General features: G+C 40.9%; 2 protein-coding genes across 7 annotated transcripts in view; one reads left to right on the top strand and one right to left on the bottom strand.

Moving 5' to 3' along the window:
* The window catches only part of SERPINE3 (serpin family E member 3), a 35,060-nt gene extending 16,946 nt beyond the window's left edge, over positions 1–18,114 (top strand). The window contains 4 exon segments of the mRNA XM_013980493.2: positions 3,517–3,617; positions 13,917–14,003; positions 14,510–14,631; positions 14,634–18,114. Of these exon segments, the coding sequence (XP_013835947.1) occupies positions 3,517–3,617; positions 13,917–14,003; positions 14,510–14,631; positions 14,634–14,666 (343 nt within the window). The 3' untranslated portion in view covers positions 14,667–18,114.
* INTS6 (integrator complex subunit 6) overlaps positions 15,389–23,870 on the bottom strand; it is a 94,871-nt gene continuing 86,389 nt past the window's right edge. For 5 of the 6 annotated variants that reach the window (XM_021065287.1, XM_021065288.1, XM_021065289.1 and 2 more), the window contains 3 exons: positions 21,735–22,106; positions 20,184–20,277; positions 15,389–18,618 (listed from right to left, as the gene is read on the bottom strand). In XM_021065287.1, coding sequence (XP_020920946.1) covers positions 18,525–18,618; positions 20,184–20,277; positions 21,735–22,106 — 560 coding nt within the window. In that variant the 3' untranslated portion in view covers positions 15,389–18,524. The remainder of the gene's footprint in view (positions 18,619–20,183; positions 20,278–21,734; positions 22,107–23,870) is intronic. The other variant, XR_002336536.1, reaches the window with a different exon arrangement.

Here is a 23,870-nt window from a genome sequence, read left to right as displayed (position 1 = left end):
TAGGCACAAATGTCTGTACTGTTGCCAGCATCACATGCTCTTGATTGATTACTGTAGCTTTTTTATATGTTTAATGTTTATTTTTCACTTTCTTCTGTTTATTTGTTCTTTTTAAAATTTATTTTTCTTTTTTAAATTACTCAATTAATTATATTACATTTATAGTTGTACAGCAATCATCACAACCAAGTTTTATAGCATTTTTATCCCAAATGTTAATATAGTTAATATGTTTAGAAATCAACAAATGTGAGTCCTCCAACTTTGTTTTTCTTTTTTAAGATTGTTTTGACTGTTCTGGATCCCACGCATTTCCATATGAATTTTAGAATTATCTCGTCAGTTTTTGCCAAATGAACAGCTGGGATTTTGTTGAATCTGTAGATAGTTGGGGGAATAGTGCTTTATAACAGTGTTCAGTATTCCAGTGTCTGAACAAAAGATATCTTTCATTTTGTTTAGGTTTTCTTTAGTTTCTTTCTGCAGTGTTTTTAGGTTTTCAGTGTTTGAGTTTTCTTTTGTTAAACTCATTTCTAAGTATTGATGCTGTGGTAAATAGGGATTCATTTTCAGATTGCTCATTGCTGGTATAAGGAAACCCAGTTGATTTTTGTATCTTGATCTTGCATCCATGATGAATTCACCTATTAGCTCTCATGGTTTTCTCTGTGTACGTGTATATTCCTTAGGATTTTCTATATACCAGACCAAGTCATCTGTGACGAGAAATAGATTTACTTCTTCCTTTTGATTCTGGATGCGTTTGCTTTCTTTTTCTTGCATAATCACGCTGCACACCCTTCAGTGGAACATCCGCGTCTTGTTCTGATCTTAGGGGAAGAGGATTCAGTCTTTCGCCGTTAAGGATGGTGCTGGGTGTGGGGTTTTTGTAGATGTCTGTTTCCAGGCTGAAGAAGTTCCCTCCTATCTCAAGTTTGTGGAGTGGTTTCGATTTTGTTTTTATGGAAGAATGTTGGATTTTGTCAAATGCTTTTTCTCCATCTCTTGAAATGATCACATGGCCTTTGTCCTTTAGTTTATTAATATGGTGTTTTACATTGATTGATTTTCACATGTTGATCTCGCCTTGCATTCCGGGGATAAATCCCACGCAGGGGGGATTTGGATGTTGCTCGACTCAGTTTGCTAGTATTTTGTTGAGGATTTTTACGTCTGTATTTATAGGGAACACTGATCTGTCATTTTCTTGTGATATCCTTGTCTGGCTTTGGTAAAGGGTGACTTTTTTTTTTTTTTTTTTTTTTTTTTGGTCTTTTTGCCATTTTTTGGGCCGCTCCTGCGGCATATGGGAGATTCCCAGGCTAGGGGTCTAATTGGAGCTTTTGCTGCTGGCCTACACCACAGCCACAGCAACACGGGATCCGAGCCGCGTCTGCGACCTACACCACAGCTCACGGCAACACTGGACCCTTAACCCACTAAGCAAGGCCAGGGATCGAACCCGCAACCTTATGGTTCCTAGTCGGATTCATTAACCACTGCGCCACGACAGGAACTCCCCCCCCCCTTTTTTTTATTTAACTCAAGATATTTTCTTCTGGACTGGCCTTCATAGCCATACAAGAACAAAATCACTGCCGTCTTTCATAGTCATACCTTGCTTTTGCTGTTGTCTTTAGTAACTAAAAATATTGTCCAGTTGCATCAACTACTATAACCACTGTACTTGGCTTGACACCTACCTTAGCTCTTTCGCTGTCACCGAGGAACAATAAAACCACAAGGATAACAATCAAGTCCGTGAGCTGTGCCAGGCATTGTCCTGAGTGCTTTACCAGGATGATTTCATTTAATCTGCACAAAGCTCGGAGCTGAGCACCACGTTAGGCTCATTTCACAAGTCAGGAGACCGAGGCAGGGAGGTAAAGGAACTCCCCCCGGGCCCCGCAGCCGGTAAGAGGCTGCGCCAGCTTTCAGACCCTCCACTGGAATCCCAAGTTCATGTTCTTATTCTGCACTGAGTTCTCAAAAGAATGTGTTGTAATGATTTAAGAAAATTCCAGAAAAGTAGTCCAAATTTTTTTGAGAAATATCACCATACCTGGAGAAAGCGTGTGCCTCTTGTGGAACCTATTACAAAGATCCACGTTTTATGAGACAATCCTATACTTTCGTTTAAAATATTGGCTGCATTGTCTTGTATGGCAGTGAAGAGCTTTCGTCTTTAATGGTCTGGTGCGGTATTTTTATTCTCCTACAAGTTCCGCACGGCTTATAGCAAAGATCCTCTGAATTCCATTTTGAACTTTTTTATTTTTCAAAGAAAAATAACATCAGCCATCCTTTGAAAGGCTCCTGCACCAGTAAAACTTTAGATGCTCTGCCCTCGAAGAAATATGACAAAGTTGCCATGCCAATTCCTCCTGCTCTCAGGACTGAGTAGGAAAACCGAAGGCACGTGCCGCACCCAGAAAATGTGAAACTATGTTGTGTCAAGTATAAGCATATTAAACGAGAGCCTCTGTTCCTTGGCAATGAGTCAGCAACTTCTTTTCGGCACCTGCAGTGTGTGAGCTGCCACCCAGGATGTGAGGTAGCGAAGCACAGATGCCAAAGGGTGCTGGCTCTGCACTCCGTCAGCCTCCTTTGAGTCGAGTTCCATCACGAGCTCATTGTGTTATTATGGGCGAGCTTCTTAGACGCTTTACGCCTCCGTTTTCTCATCTGAAAAACAAGGATAATAATCACATGGTTAAGTGAGGATGAAATGAGATAACCCACAAAAAATACCTGTTGTGCCCTGCATGTGGTAAGCACTCATTAAATGTTAGTTATTGGAGCACCCGTCGTGGCACAGTGGTTAACGAATCTGACTAGAAACCATGAGGTTGCGGGTTCGGTCCCTGCCCTTGCTCAGTGGGTTGAGGATCCGGCGTGGCCGTGGGCTGTGGTGTAGGTTGCAGACCCGGCTTGGATCCCATGTTGCTGTGGCTCTGGCGTAGCCTGGTGGCTACAGCTCCGTTTCGACCCCTAGCCTGGGAACTTCCATATGCCGCGGGAGCAGCCCAAGAAATGGCAAAAAGAAAAAGAAAAATTTTAAATATTAGTTATTGTGAGGAACTCCACAAAGTCAACCGTGAACGCCTCTCTTCTCAAGTAGTTTAACCATGTCATTAATAACAGGAAGCAGCAGGTTCTGTGTCTCAAAGAGCAGGACCACCGGAGTGTTTCATGGGTCTTTCAGAACCAGAGGCCATCAGACAGCTGGGGAAGAGGATGACAGTTGAGTTGAGCTTAGAGAAAAGGATGGGAGTTCACACTCAAGGGAGACCTGGAAAGAACAGCAGAAGCAAAGGTCTGGGGGTGGGAGAGCCCTGGGGGGTCCGATTAGTCGGGGGTCGGGGGCGTGGGAAGGAGCCCTGAGGAGGAAAGCTGGATGTGAGCCTGGAGCCCCCCGATCTTCAAGTTGGGGGTTGGGTGTCACGCAGTGGGGATGAACGTCTCTCGAGTGAGAATTTTAAGAGAAAGTTGATGGTTTGTTTTTTTGTCTTTTAGATTTAGAATCCAAAATCATTTCAACTTAAAAAACATTTTATATTCCTGGGGACTCACCGATCTTTTCGACCCACTCAAAGCTAACTTGAAGGGAATTTCAGGTAACAACAGTTCTTCTTCCCAACTTACTGGCATTGTGCTTGGGGGCAGTTTTTTTATCAGTAAATGTACACTGATTGAGGAGGTCTCCTGTCTAGAGACTTCAGTGGTAAAGAGCTAGAGTTATTAACATTGTTTAAAAAAAATTAAGAAAGTGCTTTGTTGTATAGAAGAATATGTCGCTTCAAATAACAGTCAACTTTGGGTTGAACTTTGCAGGGGAGAGGGTGTTTCTTGAGATCTCTAAGTGCCGTTTTCAGCTGCCGCCTTCACAGTGAAGTCAGGACACAATACAACTCCCCTTCCTCTGCCCATCACAACTAGGAGATGCCAGAGACACTGGTACAGCGGGGCCCTTCATTCTGACCTCCCGCCGTGGTGCCCGCCTCACTGTCACTGTTTGTGCCTCCCTCCCTCCCTGTCCTCTGCCCTCCTCTAATGAGCTGGCCTTGGAACTCTCCCTTGTTCATCCAGCTTCCTTTCTTCAAATTACTCATCCATCTGTAACTTTGCCTTAAAATGTTCTCCTTCTCAGGAGTCTTTATTAAATTTTTTGGCTTATAGTAGACAAGCTACTACTAATCAGTAGAGTCTGTATTCACCTCTGGTCTGACAGAACTTACATCTAATGTTAACAGAGAGCGGAATGCCAGAACTTATGTTAAACTGTTGTCACCTCCAAAGGCTCATGTTTATTTCTGGTCTGGGCAGTAGTAAATTATCTCTTCCAAGATGACATTGGAGCATTATCATTGGCCTTGATATTTTCCCTGCCCGATGAGCTTATAAATTTCTGTTTTGAGTACTAGAACCAGATGAATTTTCTGAAGGCTTGTTCCGAATCTTCTTTCTTAAGCAATCACAGAAAGAAATGGGAATTTGGTCCACAAGAGAAGTCTTGGTTTGGGCTTTAGATGTGACCAGTTAAGCTACATGACAGAGTTACACATCAAACAAAACACAGGGTGAAGGATCCCTTCTCAACTGTCTGTAATCTGCCAGCTCTGAGCTCATTGCCTACACATGCAAAGAGCTAAGCAAGGCAATGGTCAAGTTTGGGGCTGCTGCCCCGAGCAGTGCTTAGCACACACTGGACATGTAGTCGCTATTGTTGACTTGGTTGAATGACTCTCCCTGGTGACACAGAGGTAACCTGGCACTGCAAGGAAAAGAGGAAGCCTCGAGTGAAAGGGTAAGAGGCAAGGAAAGAGCATGGGATGAAGACCTTGAATCTCTCTACCTTTAATAACGTGCAGAAGCCAATCGCAGTACCTTTTCGTAACTCTGGAGCTCAGCAATGGCGGTCCTGTGGTTGATCATCCTCGTACAAAACTTTGGGGCCATTCTGATCTTTTCTTCCATACCGCCGCATTCAAGCAATCACTGTGACCCACTGCTTGTTCCTTCGTAGTTCTTAAACCTCTCTGCCTTTTATGTCTTGGAAGCACATACTACAATGCCGTCAATCCTGTATCCTCAGACAGGACTGAGCTCAACCCGTGTCGTGCAGTTCCCCTCTGGGTAAAGACTTCTGAGGCCCATCGCTCCTTTGACAAGATCTAACAAGCAGCTTAGGTTAAAAGAACCTATTAAAATAGCTAACCTCCTGTTTTATAATGCAATTAAAGGCTACTTATAGTTGCTCAAACCAACGGAAATATAGGCTCATGGACCTGGTTTGTTAAACGATCATCAATGGGAAGCTTATGTGCGTATTTCCTGCTGGTAGAACACACTCACCTCATAATCGTCTCCCATAAAGTTTTGTTCCTCTGACACAGTGGTCCCCAAATGATGGCCCACCACCTGTTTTTATAAGTAAAGTTTTATTGAAACACAGCCACTTCCATTCATTTACAAATCATCTGTGGCTGCTTTCCTTCCGTCAGGACAGAATTAAGACATTGTAACAGATGCCATATGCTCTGCAATAGCTAAAATATTTAATATCTAGCCTCTTACAGCTAGAGTTTGCCAACTAAAATATTGCTTTCTAATGTCCTTCTATAAACATAATCAAGAGACTAGACACTTCTGTTGACTTAATTCTGGAGATTCCGAATCTAACAGATAGTTCTGTCATGCCTAAATGGGGTAGTCACCACCCATCTCACATCTTACTTGTGGAAAATGGAATTCTTTATCAGCTAGCAAAACATCAGCAGAGAGCTTTTCAGAGAGTAAATGATCAGAAAATGCTGGCCTCCCTTCATACAATTAACAGGGGGTTGCAAGCAGTTTTTTACTATTGACGGAAGCTCAGCAACCACAAAGAACATTTGGCCTTTTCTTTCTGTTTGGTCCCAAAGCCCAGAGTCATTTTACTCAAGTTCCCCTTCTCCATTTAAAAGTCACTCATCTCTTCTGTCATGGCATCAAATCTTTTTCTTTTTTTGCTGCATGGAGAACTTGCTCAATATCATTTCAAGTCCCAGCTGAGCTCAGAGTATAATTCTTCTGCCCAGACAACCTTGACACTGCATGTTATGAAGCTTTTAAGAATAATTCACTTACACTAAAAACATCAACTAGAGCTACACTTCTTGAGCAAACCCACTTCCTATAGGACCATCAGGCTTTGATAAAAATCCATGCTTCTCAATCCAAGGAATACTCCTTGTGCACAAACTTGAAACTTGGAAGAAACTATCTCTTTCTTGACTTTTGTAAGTGAGTGGTTTCCCCTCTTTGCTCAGGAAGAAGTACAAGCTTGCTGTTACTATGATGTGAATAGCAAGCTACCCATGGTTTGGTTGTGTACTAAAGTTAACGTATGCCATGACTGGGCAGAGCTGCAGTAGGTCATCAGCCTTTTGACATGGGTCATTCTTGACTTCAGTCCCTTTCCCAAGAAGACCAACTAGCAACTATCCATAGACAAGTCACCACTGTGGAGATCCTCCCACCCAGGGATGAGGCTGAAGCATCCCTCTGAAATACAGAGCCTGAGAAGGACCACATTGGAAAGGCTACAGTCTGACCTCATCACCCTTCCTCCAAGCTGACACAGCACTGCACTGGGAGTACCCCCCTTTTGGGGGCGGGGGGGGTGTTGTCTATAGTTTCTTCCATGAGAAATGAGAGCCCAAGGAGGCCATCCAGCTCATTCAGTGTCACAGGCCCTCTCAGGTCTCACCTCATGGAGACCATTGAGGATCAGCTAGAGATGGAGAAGTGGGGCAAAGCTTACAGTGATCAGCACTTAAACCTTAGTAGACTATATAGCCATGGCACCTGAGCAAAGACCCCAGCTTTGCATCCCAATCCATGGTACTACCAGGCCACAGAGCATGGCCGGGGGCCCCACCTGACATGAACCCAGCCAAAGGCACCATCTGGTGGGGAAACATAGCCTGAGACCCCCACCTGACCAGGAGTTATTGCAGAGCCCAGCCCATAACTGCCCAATCATGGTATCCAGTCAGTGGCACTATCCTGCCAGGGAACACAGCCTGTAACCTCACTCCACCAGAGGTGATTACAGAGCTAGTGGCCCAACCTGACCATGAGGCATAGCAAGAAGCCCCACCTGAACAAGGAGCCCACACAGTGGCCCCACTTGAATGAATAGTCCAGCCAGTAGTCCCACCCACCTGGAGAACATCACCAGCAGCAACCCCTGCAGCCTCAGAGCATATGCAGCAGGCTTGCTCAGAGACACTGATAGAAAGCCCCACTTGCCCACGACTGGTGGGTCTTCGCCTGCCAAAGCAAATCCGTAAAGTCTGGAAGAGGACTAAGTTAAATGCATAGATAACAGTGTAAGGAAAGAAGGATCATGAAGCATCATGAAAACATGACACCACTAAAAGAAACAAAGTTCCAATAACTGCCCTAAAGAAATGGAGATCTGTGAACTGTCTCACAAAAATCCTGAATAATCCTCTTAAAGAAGTTCCATAAACTACAAGAACACACAGACAACTAAACAAAATTAGGAAAATGGTGCATAAAATTCTTACTTTATAAGAGGTTCAACAAAGAAATAGAAACCAAACCAAACAGAAATCCTAAAGCTGAAGAATGCAATGAGTGCACTGAAGATTAATAGAGAGCTTCAACATCGGACTTGACCAAGGAGAGGAAAAAAAGATCAATGAGCTAAAAGAGAATTCACTTGAAATTATCTAGTCAGAGGAGCGAAAAGAAAAAGAATGAGAGAGGAAAGCCTATGGGAGTTGGGACCATTCATCAAAAGAAACAAATTATAATTACGTGAATCCCAAAAGGAGAAGAGAACGATAAAGGGACAAAAAAAAAAAAAGTCTCCTTATATTGACTGAAAACTTTCCAAACTTGGAGAAGTGGGCATTCATATTCATGAGGTACAAGGGATCCCAAATTTGTTGAAGCTGAAAAGGACTACACTGAAACACATTATAATTAAATTGCCAAAAGTCAAAAGACAAAGATTTCGAAAGCAGCAAGAGAGAAACAAGTTACATACAAGGGAACCCCCATAAGACAATCAGTAGTTTTCTCAACAGAAACTGTGCACGTACAGAGTGGGATGACATGTTGAAAATATTGAAAGAAAAAAAGAACTGTTAGCCAAGAACACTGTAGTGGCAGAGCTGTCCCTTGCAAATGAAGACGAGACAAAGATTTCCCAAGCAAACAGAGCCTGAGGGAATTCAGCACCAATAGACCACCTTGTGAGATACGCTACAGGACATTCTTCAAGCTGAAATAAAAGAATGCAGATTAACATTGTGAAAATGTACAAATGTGTGACAATCACTGGTAATGGTAAATACATCATCAAAATCATATTCTCTACGATTGTAATGGTTAGAACTAATCAATAAATTCAGTAATGTTGTAGCATAGAAAATCACGATACAAATTTGAGTTGTGTTTTTGTGCACTACCGGTGAACTATTTGAAAAAGAGCTGAAACGATCCTATGTACAAGTGCACCTAAACCATTAACGTTCTTAGGAGTAAATTTAACCAAGAGGGTGAAAGATCTCTATACTGGTAACTACCGCACATTGATGAAAGCAACTGAAGATACAAGCAAATGAAAAGATACCCTGTGTTCATGGACTGGAAGAACTAATATTGTTAAAACATCTGTACCACCCAAACCGATCCTCAGGTGGAATGCAGTCCCTATCAGAATTCCAAGGTGTTTCTCACAGAAGTGGAAAATCAATCCTAAAATTTGTACGGAACCACCAATGACCCAAAATAGCCAAAGCAGTCCTGAGAAAGAGCAAAGATGAAGGTGTCATACTTCCCCATTTCACACTATATCACAAAGCTGTAGTAATCAGAACAGTGTGGAATGGCACAAAAGCAGGCACACATGGATCAGTGTTACAAAAGAGAGACATGTTACTGAGAGAGAGCCCATGATAAACCCATGAATATGCAGCCAACTAATGTTTGGTAAGGGAGCCAAGAATACGCAGTAGACAAGACGGTATCTTCAATAAATGGTGCTGGAGGAATTGGACGTTCACTTGAGAAAGAAACTAGAACCCAATCTCAACACCACTCACAAAAATTAGCTCAAGATGAGTTAAGGCTTTCCTGTCTGCAACCATAAAACTCCTAGAAGAAAACATAGCGGAAAACTTGAAATTGGTCTTGGCAGTGTTTTTTGGATATGACGCCAAAAGCACAAACCACAAAAGAAAAAGTGAACACGTACAACTGCATCAAACTAAAAGCTTCACAGCAAAAGAAATAATTGACAAAATGAAAAGGCAACTTATGGGAAAAAAATGTTTGCAAATTACCTGTTACGGGTTGAATATCCAAAATAGATGAGGAACTCATACAACTCAAAAGTAAAGCATCATCATCATCCAACTAAAAAATCGGCAGATCTGAATAGACTTATGTCCAAAAAGATACTCAAATGGCCAACAGGTACATGAAAATGTGCTCAACATCACTGATCAGCAGGGAAACGGACATCAAAACGACAATGCGTTATGACCTCCCACCTGTAAGAATGGTTATTATCAAAAAGATAAGCAAGAGCACGTGCTGGTGAGGATGTGGAGAAAAGAGGTCCCGTGCGCACTTTGGGTGCGAATGTCAATTCGTGCAGCCCTTGTGGAAAATAGCACAGCGGTTCCTCAGAAAAGCAAAATAGAACTACCACATGATCCAGCAGTTTCACGTCTGGGTGTATATCCAAAGGAAATGAAACCGCTGTCACAGAAATACCTGCGCCCCATGTTCATGGGAGCATTATTTGCAATAGCTAATATATAGGGAAAAGCTAATATTTCGCAACAGATGAATGAGTGAAGGAGTGGCAGTACATCATATGCAATGGAATATTATTTGGGCATAAAAAGAAAACCCTGCCATTTGCAACTTTATAGAAAAACCCTGAGTGCATTATGCTAAGTGAAATAAGTCAGAGGGAGAAAGACAAATATATATAATCTCACATGTATGTGTCATCTAGGATTCATAGAAACAGAGTGTAGAGCAGTGGCTGCCAGGGACAATGGGTGATGGTGGTCAGAGGGTACAAACTTCCAGATGTAAGTTCTGGGATGTAATGCACAGCAGTGACTACACTTAGCAAGTTGCAGGGTTCCTGTTGTGGCTCAGCAGTAACAAACCCAACTAGAATCCATGAAGATGCGGGTTCGATCCCTGGCCTCACTCAGTGGGTTAAGGATTCGGCATTGCCATGAGCTGTGGTGTAGGTTGCAGACGCGTGTTGGATCTGGCATTGCTGTGGCTGTGGCGTAGGCCGGCAGTTGCAGCTCTGATTCCACCCCTACCCTGAGGATTTCCATATGCCACGGGTAGGGCCCTAAAAAGACAAAAAAAAAAAAAAAAAAAAAAGTTGCCAAGCGAGTAGATCTTAAAAATTAATACACACACAAAAATGGTAATTAAGCAAGGTGGTGGATGTGCCACCTCATCTTATTGTGGTAATCGCTTGGCAGTATATACATCCCTGAAATGATGCCATTGTCCACCTTAACCTGACCCAGCGACAGCCGGGTGGGGGGCGGGGGGAGAAGGAACGATGTGAGGAAGGGGCTGGAGGAGGAGAAGGGGGACAGGACCCAAGCGCGGACGTTCAGAGGCCCTTTCCGATTCTTCCCCACACTGCCTCTCTGTGTGCTGGGCTGAGAGCTGTGTGACACACACCTTCCGTCTTTCACAAGTAAGTGAAAAGAAGATGAGAAAGATTAACTAGAAGGAATCCTGGCAATAACTTTAAGTCACTAATGTTGCCAATAAGTAAGAAGAACTGGGAAGACGAAAGACACAGAAATTGATGCTGTTTGTCCTGCTTCATGAGATGCTGCGGATGAAATGGAGGGATATTGATTTTTAGTTTGCAGATAGTATGTTTACACAATGTCATGTTATGAAAACTCGTAAACCTTTTGCGAGTGTGGCCAGCCGTACACAGAATGGGGGATTCTACTGACGAAGGGGAAGGGAGCCCTGCCACAGTCATTTGGATAAGAATCGCCAAAGATCCATTCTGTGCTGTGTCCCTGCGATTCCAGACACCAACCAGCATTTCATTAGAAGTGAAATCAGATTAAAGAACATTACGGCAGCTGCTTTGATGGGGAAACAAAACAAATGTACAGGGTGAGAAATATCCAGTATTTGTTCATCCCACATTTACTGAACTCCTGTGTGACCCACGTGTTATTGTGCTAGCTGAGTGAAGTGACAGATATTTTAAAGAAATAATAATACAGCTGCTGCCTCCCGGGAGCTAACAGTCTAACAGGGATGGTGGAGGTGTCACGCGTGTCCATGTTCTGGGGAGGAGTGGAGAGGGTGCCAGGAGAGGAGGAAGAATTCTACCCATTTGCTTTGGACACTAAAATGTAATACAGGAGCAAAAGGGATTATTAGGGGGAAGGCAGATGGTTTTCCAAAGTCCTAGAGTGCTAACCTGGGAAGTTTGGAAACAGGAAATAGTAGGGGTGGTTCCATGGTTAAACAGCACGTGTTATATAGCCCTTCTGTAGAGATTCGCTGTGAACAGTAGCAAAGGAGCAGCTCTCAGAAGTCCACTGTTAAAAACCAAAGCACGAAACTCTTCAACCTCCAGTTCCGATTTTAATGAATCAGGGAACCCTTTTTAAAGAATAGCACCTCTAAACCACCTTGGGAACAAATTTGGGGGAAACAGGTCATATGGCTCTCGATGGCACTAAACAGCTGCCAACACTAGAAGAGAGGAGAGGATGAGCCCAAAGCCAGGAGAACCCCTTTGTGCTGGGTCTCTTCCAGACTGACTCCATTAGCTGCATGATATTTCCAGAGCTGCTTAACAGAAGGAAGCAAATAGGGATCTGTAACACAAGATCAAGCAAGAAGAAAAACACAAACCCAGAGATGACTCCTGAATCCTTATTTTATCGCAAATGTTGGTCTCTGAAATGCTAACTCTTAATAGAGATGCAATGTATGAGATGTGGATGCTGGGGCATGACAAGCTATGGGTTCTCAGCCTTTGGCTGTGCCAAACATGTAAACGTCCATTAATGGACCACTCCTGTAATGTGATGAAGAAGACAGCTTTTTAAATGAACGCGCAGTTGCAGTTTCAAGAATCTGAACTAGCCAAGCCCATCTAAGCAAAGACTCATTCACACCAACTGACTGGCCCCAATTCCTGCGTTGTGCCAGGGTAGCCCGGACTCTAATGATGCAAACACAGGTACCGCATTGCAGCCGATAAAGAACTTCTGCTCATTTCATTTACATGTATTTAAAGCGTTCGGATACCATGTTAGATGGTAAGGAAGTCACAGCTGAGTAAACCTCCTCCTGACCCTCACACCGCCGTTCCTGATACACAGCATAGTCCCTTCTCCTTTGGGCCCTGTGTGTGTTCGCTCAGTGAGCTGGTGAGAGGGGCTGGTTACTAAGGATAGAGAAATGTGTTTATTTTCTAAAAGATCCTACAGGAAAAGAGTCACTGCTAAGATAAATCCGATTCCACACTGGCGTTGGAACCCGTGATGCCGAGAGAATGATTCCATTGTTTTTCCCCTTCCTCTGGCCTCTGTCTGGCCCCCTTCACTGATGCTAGAAACTAACTGTTCCTTACGGCGAACACAGCCAACGCGCAATTCCCCGTGTGCGCCTCATCTACAGGATGGGTGAGATGCTGCATATCCTGCACTCTGCTGGTCTTATCTTCTCACAGCGTTCATTTGCTATCCCCTTGTAAGTGCACGAAAGATGCAAAGCGATTTAAATACTGGTCTCAGATGAAACAAAGAAGCCCCCTCAAAAATACCACATGGACAGCACAATGACTATTTTAAGACTCCTGCCAGTGGCGCGCCAGTTGACTGGAACAGACCTTTGGAAGGTGGTGGCCTTTGCGTGGAAGGATAGGGTGGAAATAGGCACTGCACGGTCAGAGCACCTGCAGATGTGTGACCGTTCCGTTTGTCAAGTATGTGACCTCAGATGACTTTACAGCTCCCTCTCAAATGCAGGGGTTGGACTGAATGACTTCTCAAGTTTCTTCTCATTCTAAAGAGTCTTACTTTAATTCTTTCTTGTCATCAAGTGTCCATTTCACTGTGGAGAGTTGTTTTAAAATGATTGATGGTTAAATTACAAAGCCCATCAATTCCTCTGTTACCACTCAGATCCTTATTTTGCTAAGCTTATAGTATCTTTGAAACTGTTGGCGTACAGCTATTACAGTTCTAACCTCTTGTTTTCTTTGCAGATTCTAGCCATGAGGCAAGGTAATTGCACAACTGATATACTCAGTATACAGAATGCAGTCATGCAGCATGAGACATATTTAATACGCTGCCTTTTAAATTAGTACACTGCCATAGTACAGATCTGTGGATGTCATTTACAAGTAGCTCTTAAAATGCAGCCCAAGAAGGCATTCAAGGGAAATCATCTCAGAAGCTTGTTGAATGTGTGGATTCCTGGTCCCCAGAATCTGTGTTTTCACACACACCCTGGCAGTTCTTATACCACCAGAATTTCAGAAATACTGACTGAAGGAAAGATATAAATGTAACTAGAAATTATTTTTGAAAATTAACTATTGCAAAAATGGGGCACAGCTCTGAGTATTTATTTGAAGGACTGCTTATTAATTTATCACATTTTAGGCTTTGAAAGTAGCACAGAATACTGTACCTCCAGAACTTCCCAAAGTAGCCTCTTCCTAGCTGCATAGTATGCAGCCTAAGAGACTGTAGCTAAACAAATTCTGTTCTTTAAAAAAAAGTACTCAAATCCTTGAACAAAATGTGCAAAACTGCAAATAAGCGATCACATCTTTCCCCCCCACCCCCACCCCGGGTTAGGCCAAGATGGCTTGTATGTTTCTGAAGCGATCCACAAAGCCAAGGTGGAGGTTGCAGAGGAAGGCACCAAGGCTTCTGCGGCTACAGGTATGTTCCTGAGAGGACCTCAGCAACACGTAGCATGCTGCTTGCCCCCCTCTGCCTTTGTTAGATTTACCCAGTTCAGTCTTCCCGCTTCTAAAGCTTTCCACAAAAACCCCAAGTCCAGATGTGGTAGAGTATTTTCAGAAAAGAACTCTTAACAGAACAAAGTTCTTGAAAAAATGATGGGAGAAAAGATAGCCATTTTAGAGAGGAGTTGTCCCATGGTCCCATGAACAAGGAATGGAGACATTCTGAAAACTGCCTTCAGGATGAAATTAATTTCATAGACTATTTTGAAAATAGGACACAGTGTTGGTTAAGCGGTATCTTTTCTCTTTAATTTTCCCATTCGCACCCCCCGTTGTAACACTAAACGTTAATATATCATTGGGATGCTTTTATTTCTTCAAAAATCAAGGGGTATACCTTTCGTTTTGTTCCAGTTTTCAGTGACTTTCCTCAAAAGTATAGAAAATATAATGCAATTCTATTCTTTATTTTTCCTGCAGCTCTGTTGTTACTGAAAAGGTCTCGGATTCCCATTTTTAAAGCAGACCGACCATTCATCTTTTTCCTGAGAGAGCCCAACACAGGTATCACAGTATTTTTTGATAGAACTAAGATAAATTCAGTATTTATCAGCATCTCTCTAGCAGCAAGGGCTGATTTGCCCACCAGAGCCTAACAAGCATTCCTTCTAGCTGGTTTCTATGGTGCTTCAGAAGCTTCCCAGTTGCTATGTCATGTATCCTAAGAGAGTATTTCACGACAACAGAGGAAAGGAACATCCTGTGTGTCGTTTTGGCCTTCTCGTTCAGCTCAGTTGTAGTGAGTGGGTGTAGGGCTTGACAAATTCAGGTTTCTACTTCTGGGGAGACTTAGAAAAATCATGAAAGTAAAATAAATGATCCATCTTGACTTCTTCCCCATTGTTACCTAACTTTCTCAGCACTGTAGGGTAGAGTGCCTTCAGGCCACTAGGGTATCCAAGTAGTCCTCTGCCTCTCAGCACCCCGAGTAACCTAGGGGATGTCCCTGCATTCTGTAGTTTTTCTGTTGATCTTTCTCAAGCTTGCTAACGTTACACAAAAATCAGATGTTTGCCCTAGTACTTCTCAGTCCCACCATTCAACCCTAGTCTTAATCCAAAGATGGTACGGTACAGGCAGAGCCTTAGAACATCAGGGCAGCAGAAGTCCTTTAAGCATCAAAACACTGAACAAAATATTCAAATTATTCCTCTTAACGTTCCCCCACCCTCTCTGGCAATTACTTAGGCTGGGAAAGAAAAGAGATTCTCAGTAAAGAGTTGTTGGCAAGTCTAAACAACGTGTTAAAAAGAAATAGGATGGAACAGACTAATAAAAATCAAGCAAAAGTGGATCTACTTTAACTAAACATCAGGCATTATTTTTATTTATGGAGAGAAAAAAAAAGTCAAAAGTTAGAATAATGAAAATTACGCATAGGTTTTACACAAATTGTTAAGGAAATACTGTCAACATCATTTTATCTGAGAATCATTTGCATACTGCTGTAACTTGAGCTAGAAATCAAAGGAACACTTGTGACAAAAAGGATGAAGATCATCATTCACTAGGAAACAATCTATTTTGAGATTATCTGGGAAGAAAAAGTCCATCAACAGAAGATATCCTCCTAGTATTTCACCATGATCATCCCAACCCCACAGTTATTAGATGAAAATGTCACTTATCACTCAGAACAGGCAACAGAGAGCCCTCTCTTAAAAAAAGGGCACAGGTCAAAAAACGAAAGATGAAAAAATGGCAGGTTCTCCTCCCTCAAGAAACAAAGAACAGGACTAAACTTGAACAGAAAGGTCACTGTCAAAAGCTGATAGCCAGTAAAGGTTGATGACAGTTACAAGAACAGTTTCCCTTTTGGAATTTAACTGCATAAAAATGTTGTAAAATCTCTCAACTGTCTAGTAAAGGACAAACACGACTTCTGTGATAAGAGTCTTCAGAACCGCCTTAGTGAACAGAAGGAAAATAGACCCCAACCCCAGTTCCATCATCCGCCGCACATCTAAACGTAATCACTGTGAATCTGTGGACCTCTTGCTGGGAGGTTCACTTGCCCCACATCACACCAGGCATAGTGGCTGTTCTTCTGGTGATGAAGAGCCAGGGTGAGTCAGCCTTCAGGTCACCAAATTGACAGAGCTTAATGATAAGGGCAAATGACTCAAATCAGTTTACAAATGGGACACATACGAGAACGTTACCAAAAAATGATCTTAACCTCAAGATTAAACTGTTGGGAGAACCCCCGTCGTCCAGCTTTACAGTCACCCAGTGATCTGAAGGGCCTAAAAGACAGGCTAGTCCCCTCAAATGTACGCCGCCGCCTCTCTGCTTACAGGAATTCTGCAGTAAGTATTTCACTTCTTTAACTAATATGCCCAGTTTCTTAAAACGTTAGAAATATCCTGTGAGAGATGGGATATTAAGCTTGAACTCTGATGTGTTTCACAAGTTGTGACTCGGTTTGGGGATGAAGGCATGGAGTCTCATGGCAGAGAGACGGAGGACAAGAAGGGACTGAACAAACGGCTTCTTTCCAACTCCCTCTAGGGTTCATACCCCAAAATGCATTAAAGGTCAAGGGTCTAAAAGGATTATTACCTCACGAGCAACCTGTGAAATAGAAATAAAAACTTTCTGATAAGGAAATATTGCCAAATATTGGAAAAGATTGAGTCCCTTTCCTAAATATTCTTATTAACTTTTACCTGAATGATTTATAATCCCCTGTTAATCTCAGAATCTAAACATACATAATTTAAAACAATTCATTCTGGATGTCGTGTATCTCTTGTTGAATTTAGCTATGTGACTGCAGGTGATTAATTACCTTAACGGTTCCATTTACTAAACAGTATCCTGCTTAAATGTATTTTGTACAGGTTAAAAAATGTTTAAAGAACTGCATATGAAAATACTATACAATGTTACATGAAACGCTTTTTTTTCTTGACAGAATTTGTCTTCAGTATTGGGAGAGTTTCCGATCCCCTAAACTAGCAGATCTCAGGCGTGTTCTCCACTTTCATCTATGCTTTCTTCATAAAAAGTTGCATTTCATTTGGCTATACCCTTGCAATTTTAAAAATGTTCTGCTAAAGTATAAAAAGGTAAGGGTATGTGACTTTCAAATATCATGAACCTAAAAATACTTCACTTTTACTATAATTTTATAAATTTATTTTGCTCTCTCTTCATCTAAATGTACTTTAACCTTCTTTTCTACTGGTTATCCCCAAAGCACTACAAGGCACAGAAGTGATCTATGAATGGTGAGTCAGGCCACAGGGTCACATCCTCAGTAAGGACACAGGAGGCCATCTTGGACTGAGAATGGACAGTGACTAGCGTTCGGTTTTCCTTACGCTGGGTAACTCAGGGAGAACGTGTTTCTTTTTCATTTAACTTTTAAATAAACGACAAATCGAAGTGAGAGAATAGCAGAGAAGAACAAAGGGATCCCCTTGGAAGCCCCAGTCTGTTGTGGGACTGCTGTAAGCACAGCCTCCAGCTGCTAAATGCTGGACAGTTCAGAGTATTCAGTGGACCCTACACTTGAAGCTCCCTAACTCACAGCTTCTCTCTGGTGCCATCCACAGTCCTAGTGAGAAAGGAAAAAGTAGCTGAAGGAAAGTATGTAAGGAAACCAATAAAGTCCAAAGGCGTCTGCTTTTCAAACAGCTTTTAAACCGTCTGCCTATCTGCCTGCTGCAGATACATTATCTAGGCAGAAATGGAGTAGTTGGAGTGGCCAACAAAAGCTAAGAACATAGAGGAAAAAGACAATGCAAGTTAAGCAACATGTAATTACAGTTAAGTTTAACAAATGTGAACTTCAAGTGGTGTATTTTTCCAATGCTAAAAAGCAAGGCCTTTAAAATTCCATTATCTTAAGATGGTTGTAAATGATTACTTTAAATGTGATTATTTCCTAAACCACACAAGAGTAAAATAGAGCATTTATTGATGGAATAACAAAAGTGCTTTTCTTAAATATTCTTCAAAATACATTTGTACAACTTACAATAATATATCCAAAATAACTGTATATACAAAACATTGCCTAGTTTTAATGTATGTGCTTTTTCCCCAAAAATTACAAAGTAACTTCTTTTTTATTTTTTTGGCAAAGTTCAACCTTAACAGAGGTGACAGTTTTAAAGGTTGGTTTAAGAAAATAGAACCTGAGGGAAATTGACACGCAAGAGTCAATGACAAGCAAGAGATTTGGAGGAGTATTTTTAGTTTGTTAAATAAAAATGTTTTTTAGAGTGATACTTTTCACATTACAAAAATAAACCAAAATGAAGAAAAGGTCACTGTAAAATGATGGAAAAAGGATCTGTAGACTTGCTCTTAGTATTTCAAAAAGCCAACAATGCATGTCAAAAAATGAATGCAAGATCACAACAGTCTTGTATTTACTTTGTATTTGGAGAAGGTAGTGAAATAAGTGGCCACATTCTGTTTTCTTTTAATTGCTGTTAATGTGGTTGATCTGATTGGCTCTTCGATGAATTTCATCCAAGAAGTTCTCCAGTTGTTCTATTAGCATTCGTTTTTTAAACCTGTAAAAAAATGAAGTAACAAAGCTCTCAGTTTCTTTTTAAACAAATAGTTATATGTCAGTATAATTTTCTTTAAAGAGAGAAACTACCTTGGGAAGATTTTTCAAAGTGATATACAAAATCTTTTGGAAGATTAGCAAATTATGTTATCAGTACAGTATTATAAGTTTGTACCTAAAACAAACAGTCTAGCCCTAGTTATAATGGGAAAGAGATTATTCCTTTCACAAGCAAAAAGAAAAAGGGGGAGAAACCCTAATAAATACAAGAGTTATAAATATAAATAAATATTCCAGTGAAATCTGGGCTCCCAAAAGCAGTTTCTCATGCTCTTTGAAAGCTGAATGTTAAAAAAGGAATGTGAACAAAATATGAATACATTCCCCCATAAAATGGAAGAAATGAAAGTTGGGCTCTCGCATTTAAACCATGGCGTTCTATTATTACAACTTAACTAGCAAATCAAGGACAATGAGAGGTCTCTAGTAGAGGATACAGTAAAGAGTTAAAGTAAAGTTCAAGTGGAAATTTAAAAATTTTAGTAATGAATATAGTAGACTGAAACTGCTTTTGTCTACATTAAGTATTACTACTTCTGATGCTTTTCAGAATGCCCAAAACACTGCCCCATCTATATTTACTTCCTCTCTACTTGCAAACGAATATGACTAACCACCATAATACCACACAACTCTCTAAAAGGTGGCAAGGTGGCAGACATAGAATTCAGGCACCAGGAATACGGCTAAATCTGTGATGAAGTACGAGCTGACAGAATGTTACATAAAGAGCAGACTAGGTCAAATACTCAAAATAAATAATACGAAAAGTTATGGCCTTATCTTGAAAATTCAAAGTAACCTATGTTCTAGTCATTCATGGGGGGGAAAATAATGGCTTTATCTAAAAAGACTACATGTAGCATGGAAGAAACTGGGTTACTTGTTAAAGGGTGGGAATTTGGGAAGGTCAGATGAGATAAGCTCTAAGTTTTCTTACTAAAAATTCTAGAAGTCTTTTTATTTTCTAAACTCATACAACTATGCTTTCCAGTGAACTGCACTTCAGAGTTACCATTTATAATCTTGATCCACATTCCTTGTACTAAAAGCGCATAACCCTGGGCTACTGAAGCGATCAGAATAAGGCCCATTTGTCCAGCTCTGGTCCCCTTAATTACATGTTTTCCCACGTACAAGTGAACTGCATTCAGATACTGCCTTTCAAGGTTATTTTTCATCACTAATTAATATTAACTGTAGTTTAAATATACAAAGGAGAAAAATTAAAGACTATAAAATATAAAGACACCAAAAAGCCACAGAGTACAATTAAGAAGAATTATGCAAGTATCTATATACTGTGTAGGGAGAAAGGGTCCATGATTTCTGGAGAATTTGTCTGTGGCTATTTTTTCAATAAACTGAAAAGAAGAGAGAAGTGCTTATATACACATGGTGTGTCATATACATTCATAACAAGTATAAAATAGACACTGTTAAAATATCAACTATATAAACTGGGGGCTCATTTCACCATATCAGAGTGTACAACAGATTATTTACCTTGATGCTTCTTTAATGACATTTTGTAAAAATATTAGTCTTGTTTGTAAACTGCCTTGCACATGCTTCAGTAAAGTGAAGATTCTTTCATATTCTTAAAACAAGAGAAGCAAACGGAAAAATTAAGTGGCTTTTCCTTTGCACTCTAATTCAGTATTTTTCTATTGCAATTTATTAGATCAAAATATACTAAAACAAAACCAAAAACAGTCTACATAAAATTTCACTGCTCATTAGAGATTTTACAATACATATATTTTATCACATGTCAACAAAGATAAAATAATTTGTTAAATACTGCTTTTTTGGTAACAGTTCTTGTTAAGGTATTAAGCATAAAGTTTAGAAGGATGAATAAATAGCTTTCTGGTAGTGCCACTAAAAATAAGAAGTGGCCTTTACAAAAATCTATCCTTAAAGCTTAAATTCTAAATTACAGCCATCCTGCAGTGGGGAAGGGGGATAAAATAAAGGAAAAAAACATTACAAAACAAAACAGGTTAAGAGTGCTATCTCAGTTCAGGTTTTCCCTTAAAACTCTGCCAAGGACTATGAGCTCCTGAATGGCAAGTACTGAGTCTTATGCACTTAGGGACCACGCCTGGGTCACTAGACCATCAGAGCAGGTGATCTGTCAGCATCTTCTGAATGAAGTCAACAATACTGAAATTTTACCTCATCGAGTTCTTTTGTACTGAGATAATAGCGTTCGTAATTTTAGCTTTTGGCCTTAAACATATCCCTGATCACTATTATAGTTTAAATCTTAAAAGTTAAGATGGTGTGTAGGTTCTCCGCCAGGAATGTCACAGCTATGAAGTCATTTAAAATTGACTAAATCTTTTTGGGTTTGCTGTTACATTAAAATTCCAGTTGCTGGTTGGAAGAATACACGAGACTATGGCTTCCCGTCATGGGAGGCCCCGTGTGTAACTTATCCATGTGCTCCTCCTCTGCTCTCAGCCCCTCCTCCTTCCCATGCCTAACACAGTACTTTGGATACAGCAGATATTCAGTACTTGTAAGCTGAATAAAGAATCAAATCTTACATAGCTCGTATGTTGTTCAAGACTGATCTAAGGAGTTCCCACTGTGGCACAGTGGGCTAAGGATCTGGCATTGCCTCAGCTGCAGCTCAGATTCAGTCCCTGGCCCAGGGACTTCAACATGCCACAAGTGCAGCCAAAAAAATAAAATAAACTATGACCATACTTAAAAAAAAAAAACAGACCTAAAATCAGATCTATGTAAGCAATGAGATTCTGATGTATAGCACTGGGAACTCTATTTAGTCACTTATGATGGAGCACGATGGAGGATAGTATGAGGAGAAGAATGTGTATATGTATGTGTGACTGAGCCACTGTGCTGTACAGTAGAAAACTGACAGAACACTGTAAACCAGCTATCATGGAAAAAATAAAGATCATTTAAAAATAAAAATATTCATGGGGGAAACCTAAAAAAAATAAAATCAGATCTATGCTTTTACTTTTTTTGAGCACATACAGAAATCAAATTTTTCATTTGTCTCTAATTATATATACATACTTCTTCCTGGCTTTCGGATCTCTTTCATTATTTGTGCTTTTAGTTCAGTGTTGACCTCTTCATGGCTTCTGCAATGCATTAGTTTCTTTCCTTTGTTGAGTGAGGATGCTGGTATATTCTCTTCAGGACATTGTTCTTTATCTCTGGGCTCCTCATGATTTTCTAAAAATCCACCAACAGTGAGGTCATTAGTTCCTAAATGGTCATGACCAAGACCCTCTGTATGATTGGCTGGTCGTTCCAATAAATTGGCTGGAGAAGACGTTGAAAATTCAGTATCCATTGCATTTGGTGTGATATCTGAAGAAAGTTGGTCTGCAACATGATTTTCAACTACATCATCTATTGTCGAATCATTAGTGGCTTCTGAAACTAAAAACAAAAATAAGGGGAAAAAATTGAGAGCCAATTTCCAGACATACAGTAAAGAAAAGTGCAAAGAAACAATATTACAGCAATTCACAAATGCTCTCTCCTTGACCTGATGCAAATTAACAAATAATGTGATATGGTTCTTAAGCCTTGCCAAATATATGGTGAGTTTCAATGTGAAACTTTCACACCATTTATAAAATTTGTACAACTCTTGCCCTTAGGAAAAAAAAAAAAAAGCTAATTTCAGATAACTTTCAGTTCTCACTTTATTCAATTTTATTGAATAAATTAGGTTTGGATGCTTTAGGGAAATATGTGTGATCAAGATTATCATGGATATAGTTTTTGTTAGAGTACTAGTTCATTCCATCCTGCCTCTGCCTCATGTAGTTACTACTTAGAAGCAAAGGTGAACACAAACCAAACAGGTGGTCCCGCAGCATCCCCTTTTCTTATAACCATTCATCTAGTCGTAATGCACAAGAGCCAGTGCCCACTTCAGCTCACTAGACGACCATACTTAAAAAGCTTGCAAGCTTGCCACTTAATATTAGATTATTAAACTTGCTCCCCACAGAAATCAGCTTAATTCCAAACTCTTTGACTGCTTACCAACCTCCAGGAGCCCAGCTGAATTCATCTCTGTTTTCCTCATTTACTGTCCAAAATGTAAACTCATCCCCATAAAAACCCCTCGAACCCCAGGAGACTCCCTCTCCCTCCTAAATCCTGTTCCATGATTTGCAAACTTTACTGAATATTCTCTATAGCAATTCCTGCTTTAACTGACACCCAATTCTCCCGCAAAGATACTGCACTTTCTTTTTCAGATCTGAAAAACAGAAACTGCTTTCTCGCAAACATTCTCAATGAACTTAAAATAAGGATTGGAATCACTGATTCTTTCACCTCCCAGGGCCACTTCAAGATCATTTCTCCATACACTCTTGCAAAAACTCTTTTTCTCTTTTGGGATTTAGCTGTCCCACTCCAGCCATCCTCACTCTGCTCAGCACTATCTTTACTGATCTCCAGGGCACACCTGTGGTCAGGGATGTGTCTGGCACCTGGTCCACAGACTTCATCCCTTGGGATATCATTCTGGGTCCTTAGTATTCAAATTGTGGTCTGTGGACAGGCAAGCAGCATTAGCACCAGCAGAGAGCTGGCTAGAGGTGCTCACCTTAAGCCCTCCCCCACACAATTTATTACAATCTGTCGTTTAACTAGACCACCTCCCTCCCCTGCCTCCGAGACTCCTATATACATTAAAGCTTGAGAAGTGCTGCAGTGTGTGACATCCACACCTAAGGAGATCACCTGCCAAGAACCTGGCCTCCCAATTCCTCACCTTTTCGTCTCCAAAGAACTTTTCCACCCACCTCTTTGATTCTCAAGTCAAACACAAATTCAAGGACAGAGATGTGTGTAACCCTCATCTTGGCAGTATTCCTCCTACTGCTCTTGAACTCAGCCAGACTTTCACTCCCAGCAACTCCTCTACTTTCCCCCTCATATTAATGAGATTCTTTCTAGATATCCACTTTCTTACCTAGCCAACTTATATCCCATAATGTATCACTTTTTAACCAGTGTCCCAGATTCTCTCATCCTATTGTCTTCCCATGACACCTGTCAGGCAAAAATCCCCAATTTTTGTTTTGAAAAATCCCAGATTTGATGATGCAGTCTATCTGCTTGCGCCAGACTCGCAGGTGGGATGATGGGTAAGCACTACTGGAGAATACGAGCCAGCTCTGC

This window comes from Sus scrofa, chromosome 11 (genome assembly GCF_000003025.6).
Source record: "Sus scrofa isolate TJ Tabasco breed Duroc chromosome 11, Sscrofa11.1, whole genome shotgun sequence".
Taxonomy (NCBI): domain Eukaryota; kingdom Metazoa; phylum Chordata; class Mammalia; order Artiodactyla; family Suidae; genus Sus; species Sus scrofa.
This window is presented reverse-complemented; position numbering and strand designations above follow the sequence as displayed.